The following is a 7130-nucleotide window of genomic DNA, read 5'->3' as shown; positions in this document are numbered from 1 at the left end:
TGCATCACGCCAGTTGTTTGGATCCCAAGCTCCCAGGAGTGGTTTGGCCAGCAACGCCCATTGATAAGCTGCCTCCTGGTTTACGCGTACAAGATCCGGTCATATCCAATTCCTATATCTTAGAAACAATGTCTTGAATGGAGAATCCCCTCGAGCCAAGCACCCTAACTTGTGCCCTAGAACCATACTTTAGCTCATAAAATATCTTAAAACTCTCTGTGCGCTCCAAACGGTCATAGCAATTAAAGGTGACAAAATAAATGATACTCCCAAAGGAAGGCTTGTATTCTTCCACAACATCACCTTCAACATGTGAGTATCTAGATTAAATTGATCTCATGGCAATTAAGTATTATAGTCTGCTATTGGATTTGTATTAATCCACGTGGATAGACTTGAAAGAAAACAAAAGGAGGAAGGAAGAAAGAAAAAGTCAGAGAGGTGAGGAGAAAAAAAAAAAAAAAGGAAAGGAGGTGATAAAAGAGGATCTAGATTACCAAAGGCTGTTTGCAGTAGCCCACAGGAAGGTGGAGAACCTCCCTTGCCATGGCCCCTGGTTTCTCTCCAAACAAATGGTGGTATTGCCGCGTTCCCCCACCAAAACCAATCCCATCTCCACTTTTATACCCCCGACATCTCCATCCTCCCTCAACAGGATTCCACGTCCCCGTCCCCACTTCCCCCTCTTCTCCAGGAGGAATCCACTCAAAAGGATTCAATTTATTAAACTAAATCATTTATATAAGAATAATATATATGTGTGTATATATATATATATATATATATATATATATGTGAGTGTGTGTGTGTGTGTGTGTGTGTGTGTCTATAAAAACTAAGTAACTCACCTCCTCAATTTCCTGCCGTTAGACTGAGACGGCAGTCTTCTGCTCGGGTCTTAAAAATCCTAGCTTTTACGCCGTTCCTTGGGCCGGGGTTGTTCGTCCTTGATGAGGGTGGAGGGCAGGTTGGCGTCGGAGAGGAGGAGGCCGTCGCCGGAGAGGAGCACGAAGCGCCGAAGAAGGTCGGGCTCGATGACGATGCGAGTCCAGACGCTGTTCGAGACCTGCAAGGAGGTGTTTGCCGACGGCCAGGCCGGTACCGTGCCGTCGCCGGAGGACGTCGATCGGCTCCGGTTCGTTCTCGGTACGTTGCTGCTCCCTCGTCCGATATGCAAGTTGGGATTTTTAGCAGTGGCTTAGTGCTAAACGTGTCCACCGTTGGAGTAATATCTATAGTTCTAAGTATTGCATTTGCGTATGAAATATGATAAGATCTACATGAGTTTTGCATCAACTTTGCTGGTTTAAATTTGGTGAATTGGATGCAAGCGTGTTATTTATCATATATTTCTCTCCATCTATTTCCATGCAAATTATATTTTTTGGGCTCTCAATTGGATCTGGATCCTGAGTTTGGATTGCTTTGTTGCTTAAAGAATCTGTTTTGATGGCGAGCAACAGATTTAAGGATCATTTAGTGCATATTATTTATTATTTTCTATCTTCGTTTTTCGTTGCTTAAGAAAAAATTTCAAGGCTATTTTAAGATATCTAACTCACTATATCCATTTAAACTTTATAATTACCTCCTCCACCCCCATTGCCTTTCACATGAAAACATTACATTGGAGGACGTTATATATACCTTGGAGTGATCGCTCCTCTTGCTTCCTTTCGCTAGTATTTGGTTTCTCCCAGGCAATAAATTAAGGATTAAGATACAACAATCGTTGAGAGAAAGCTTACCTTATTGACTATTAGGTAATGTTTTAGAGCTTCACCTGATTCGCAATGTATCCTTGTTGATTCTAACTCATGCCATTCCCCTTGTAACACTAGCACGAATTTAATTGCATGATCATATGCAATGTTTTATTGACTACTCGATGCACGAACAACTTTAGAAAGAAAGCCACAGATCATTGTTGTTCTCCTTGTTCGATGGTACATGTCGAAGGCTTGTTCGTTATGATAAGAACTTCCATGGGCATTAGAGGACAACATGTATTGTGTGTCTTACCTTTTTAAAGCACTACATGGTAGGTCCACTAGTTATAGCTTAGAAAGTTGGAGCTCGTGTATGAACAGGAAAAAGAGAGGAGTAATAGCTCACCAGCAGAAGCTTATATTAGTTACTGAAAATTTTAAAACCATGCCAAAATTTGAGAGATGGGACCTATTGGGCACCTTGGAATGAAGTTCTGGTACATGGATTAATGGAAGACAGCGGGGACCCTTGAGGCAGACCTTTCAAAATCTACCCGTTCTAACATATCGTTGCGTTATTTGTACGTTCTATACTTTTTCAACGCTTTTTTTTTTGCAAACTTTGTAGTTTGTATGAGTTTGCAACTTGTACCTGTTACTTCTTATATTACATGAATTCTCGCATCTGTATGTGTGTATGCTAAATGTTCACCGTTATGCATGCATGTGAAAGCAGTGATCAAGTCACGAGCTAGCTAGCTTGTGCTCTTATCGTTCTGATCTTTTTCTACATTTAGTCGTTGTGCATCGTTTTCTACATTTGGTTCCACTGAAACTGTTGCACAAGTCATTCATGGGACCATTTCGATAGGAACAAAGCAATATTTTTTAGCGTACTACAATTATGAGTAGGTTTATTTATTGGTGAATTTCAAAAACATATTGTTATCACATTATTGTTGATGGATACTTGCATCTTCTTTTGTTGATGATTGCAACCACGTTTGCTTTTATGCAGATAACATGAATGGATTAGATGTTGGTGTAGCTGAAAACATGCCATATTTTCGGAACAAGGAGTCCGGAGGAACTCCCCGAATAACATATCTACACCTTTACGAGCGTGATAAGTTCTCGGTACATCACATTATTGAGAGAATATATTTGTTTTCGTCGTAGTTTAAAATGCCCTCAGCATGCCTCTACTCGTTTCTCTTGTTCAACTGCCTCTCATTATATATGCTCGCTCGCTTTTCTTCAGATTGGTATCTTCTGTTTGCCTCCATCAGGTGTCATTCCACTTCATAATCACCCAGGCATGACTGTATTCAGCAAGCTTCTCTTTGGCTCCATGCACATCAAGTCGTATGACTGGGTCGATATTCCTCAAGATTCCAACGATGTCATCAACCCTGCACAGTGTAATAAAGGCTTTTTCTGACTTCCAGTAATATTTATTTCATGATATATCATTATACTTGTCTTGTCACCATCTTTTGTGCATTTTTAATGTATCTGGTTGCATTCTGATCCTCAGAAATTTTATTTGCCAAGTAACTTTACACCCTTTCCGTAGCAGCACGACCCCCAGGAGCGCGTTTGGCAAAGGTCAAGACCGATGCCATCTTTACAGCACCATGCGAGACCTCGATACTTTATCCTGCAGATGGAGGCAATATGCACTGTTTCACTGCAAGGACATCTTGTGCAGTGCTGGATGTCCTCGGTCCTCCTTATTCCGACTCTGAAGGAAGACACTGCACGTATTACAATGACTTTCCTTATGCAACTTTCCCCGGTATGTTTTTTTTTTTTTATTATTCTATCATATGTTTAATCATTTGAAACTCGTTCTTTTATATGACCTGTTTGGAGTTGAGCATGGGCCATGCATGTTTAAGTATAAATGATTAAGAAAATTTTATTGTCTCTGATTCCATTCCTTTTCAACATTGCAATGATGGTATTATAATTATTTTTTTTCATGCTGCTGTTGCCATACCTGTCATTATATTAAGCACTCTCTATTTTTGTTTTCGCCAACGTACATGTGATTCTCGTTCTGTACCTCTTTCCTGAGGATATCTTTTGAATGTGGAATTGAACTAAAAGGTCAGGAATTTTGTGTTCATTCGTGTCTATCTTTATCGAGCAAAACTCAATGATCATGTTGGAGTAGTTAGTCAGCATCGGGTCTTAATCAAAGTTGTCTAACGTACGTGTGGGACCTCCCATATTGCTGTTAGGTCCTATGGTTCCCAAGAAATTAAACCATTTCCTTAGAAAAAACATCAAGTCCCCCCACACTTGCACACCCTTTCCCTGAAGCTCTGCATGCTAAGTTTCTCACTTTTTTAGCACTCCTTTTGTAACAATCCAGGACCTCACCCAAAATGGCTAGCCGGAAGATATTATTTGGGTTCCTTGATCCTGTATAAGTACCCAAGATCTACCCAGCGAATAACCGATGTGGGACTAAATACACGCCCGCACGGGTCCTCACAGACTCCCTCCATTCAAGTCCTGACGTCCTCGTCAGGCTAAGGGTTCATATCTATTCAAATCAAATCACAAATTTCACGATTGATCCGTGGTCAGCCCCAATGAATTCGTGCTGCAGTGTCCCCTAGTCACATAGGTTATGGGCCGGGTCCGCTTTGATACCATTTGTAACAACCCAGGACCTCACTCAAAATGGTTAGCCGAAAGATATTATTTGGGTTCCTTGATCCTATATAAGTACCCAAGATCTACCCAACGAATAACCGATGTCGGACTAAACACACGTCCGCACGGGTCCTCACACCTTTGGAGTCAGTTTGCCCAAGTGGGTAGTTGCCTAGGTTTTTATGCTATGGACAATCCTTGTTTGCACATATATTAAACTAACTCCTGGTTGATAAGTCGTTCATGCTTTTGAAAACTCCCATCTCTCTTGTCTTGAAGCATTTCAAAATTAAGTTGTTAGAACACCACCTCCTTCCACATGGATTCAGCGTCCATGATGACTTCTCTTCCCTGCTTAGGTAGAAACGATGAAAGGATCCCTTGGCATTCCTGTAGGAGTTCATTAAAAACAAATGCATTATATCAACATGAGAAACAAACAACTTGATGATAGGATCTTACTGGATTCTCTGAATTTCAGGAGCTGCGGTTGTGGCGCCTGGTGAGGACGAGGGCTACGCTTGGCTGGAAGCGAGAGAGAAACCGGATGACTTCATTGTAGTTGGGGCAAAATATAGGGGCCCGAGAATAGTGGAGCGCTGATTAAAATGAGCCATATTAATTCTCAGTTCTTATCTATCCACTGCAATATTTTTTCTTGATCAAGTTCACCTGGGGCTGCCTTTTTTTGTTTTTAATACTTTTCATTTGTTATGTTTCTGAGCATTTTCTTCTTATTTATTTCGGACTCATGTTTTTGGACAATGGTATGGTACAAACACTGGGGGAAAAAAGATTGGAACGTGGTTTGGGGTTGTGCAGGTCCCTGGTTTTGCTCCAGTGTTGGGGGGTTTATTTTATGATTCTAATCCACTTGAAATATTATTTTTTTTGGCTGCTCCTGGTCCCTGGAATTCCTGCGGGGCACTGAAAAGATTTGGGTTGACGGAGAACAGGGTCCCTTTGTTTTAGCTCCAGTGCTTTGAAATGTCTCTTGGCTGTTCTCAAACATTTGACAGCCTTTAGTACACTGTATCTTGTCCTTCTGAAGACTAATGACCTCGCTTCTGTTGAGGAAGGACTAAAATCAGAAAACAGAGCAGAGGAAGTGCAGGCATTAGCATCAGTATTCCTTTGTACCTGTCTTGAAAAAAAATTGCTACGCTGGTTACTGAAGCTCTGTGAAACCTTTAGTTCATTGAGCTTTTGTTGTTTCTCAAAATTAATTACCTAAGCAGGCTGCTGAAGCTTGGGTTTACAAGATGAGGGCAATCCAGATGTCCTTTCAGTTAATATTTTATGCAAGTAGCTGTGCTGCTTGTTCAATGGATAAGCTTAGCTTCTCTTCAATGATGAGTCTACTTTGGCTTTCTCGCATTTTATAGTCCCAAGTAGCGAATGCTTTCTGTTCTGGATAGCATATATTAATTTATACTCATGTTGTTGAATGAATATTATGTGGGATTGCCCATAATTTTTACCGAGTGGATTGAATTGGTGCAGCTCGGCATGCAAACTGCAGGGTTCAGGCTGTATCTTTCGCACCAAAAAATATTTAATCTTCTTTCACAATGTCAACTATCAGATGGTGCTCTACACAGATTGTAAAGCATTCCGAACTCTATCATCCATATGCTTGCATGGTTCCCAAAGTATCCTTTGTCCACTAATTTTAAATCTTATAGCTCTTTGTGTTTTAGATCGAAAACAAGATCCATAGTTGTGTCCCTAGTTGGATCATCCACCACTAGCTTTGAGATGTGGGCAAAAGATGAGTGATGGAGGTTGGAGTGCTTTTAGATATGTGCATAGATGGTCCAACAGTGGATGGACGAGGAAGAAGGTGAATCCTTATGAGGATTTAATGGCCATCTGAAACCCTAATACTCTGCTACTTGTCAATTGACACAGAAAAAAAAAAAATTGTGCTCAAGTAGTAAATATATGCAACTCAAACACAATGTTTTCAATTGCCTCAATTACTGCAAAGAGATTTAGAATTTTCAATGATTGGTCGGGGCTATGCGATCCTATTACACAGATGGAGCTGGGAAGAATTTGGTCCAAAGTGAAGAATATTGTCTCTAAGCTAGTAGATGACTAATATAGTTGAACTGAATCAGCTAGATTTTTTTTTTAGGGAATGCTCTCATTTCAGATTGCTCAAGTAGAGGATCCTGTTCTTTCTTGTCAGCATGGTTCTGCCTTGGTTGTATATGATGGAGTTTTCAGCCACCTATATCTTCTTTAAAATATCCTTTTAGAAATCAAATAAAATTGGAACATATTATGTCCTGCATACTATTCAACTGTCATGCAGTTCTGAAAAAGAAAGAAGATGCAGAACAGATCAGCATTGCTTTCGACCTATGCCTCAGCTGCAATTAGTCTCTTCAATGACTGAGGGATTGCAACTTTGTTTCCTCAGCTACAACTCTTGTTCTGCACTCGTTTGCTATTAGGACTCCGTCCAGTTCTCTTATGCCTTCCAGCAGATTGTATTATGTTTCAGAGGAGGTACCAGATGTGGTATAAAATTAGTTGTGGAAAATTGGCTATTTTCTATTTGAAAAACTCTCTCAAGTTAGACTCTCCTGTGAAATTTGGAGCTTGTGGCTATTTTGGACTCTGGTGCATTTTAAAAAAGTCCCATTTGGATGTGGGAAGGGGTACAACAGCTTGGTCTCTTGAGATTAGCAAAACAGAGCTCTTCATGTTCAAAAGAGGTTGGTATAGTAAGAAGTGTTGGCCTAG

At 40.5% G+C, this 7130-nt stretch overlaps 1 protein-coding gene across 2 annotated transcripts; it reads left to right on the top strand.

Annotated features, from left to right (window-relative positions):
- The first annotated feature begins 826 nt into the window (after positions 1-826).
- On the top strand, positions 827-5753 carry LOC103721329 (plant cysteine oxidase 2-like). Of its 2 annotated transcripts, none has more exons than XM_008811492.6 (5): positions 827-1146; positions 2728-2846; positions 2971-3130; positions 3286-3507; positions 4858-5753. In XM_008811492.6, the coding sequence occupies exons 1-5, from the start codon at positions 951-953 to the stop codon at positions 4977-4979; spliced, it is 819 nt and encodes a 272-aa protein (XP_008809714.3). In that variant the 5' UTR covers positions 827-950; the 3' UTR covers positions 4980-5753. The 2 variants fall into 2 exon arrangements, with proteins under 2 accessions (XP_008809714.3, XP_008809715.3); XM_008811493.6 differs by having other exon boundaries at positions 830-1146; positions 3289-3507.
- The last annotated feature ends 1377 nt before the right edge of the window (positions 5754-7130 follow it).

Source organism: Phoenix dactylifera, chromosome 5, assembly GCF_051530095.1.
Source record: "Phoenix dactylifera cultivar Ajwa chromosome 5, Ajwa_hap1_PhDact_Kaust_v1.1, whole genome shotgun sequence".
Taxonomy (NCBI): domain Eukaryota; kingdom Viridiplantae; phylum Streptophyta; class Magnoliopsida; order Arecales; family Arecaceae; genus Phoenix; species Phoenix dactylifera.
This window is presented reverse-complemented; position numbering and strand designations above follow the sequence as displayed.

Bases quoted from the DNA above. Each gene is read 5' to 3' on its own strand.
- LOC103721329 (XM_008811492.6), top strand. From the start codon at position 951: ATGAGGGTGGAGGGCAGGTTGGCGTCGGAGAGGAGGAGGCCGTCGCCG. The intron at 1,147-2,727 runs GTACGTTGCTGC...GCTTTTATGCAG, and splicing joins TCGGCTCCGGTTCGTTCTCG to ATAACATGAATGGATTAGAT. The intron at 2,847-2,970 runs GTACATCACATT...GCTTTTCTTCAG, and splicing joins ACGAGCGTGATAAGTTCTCG to ATTGGTATCTTCTGTTTGCC.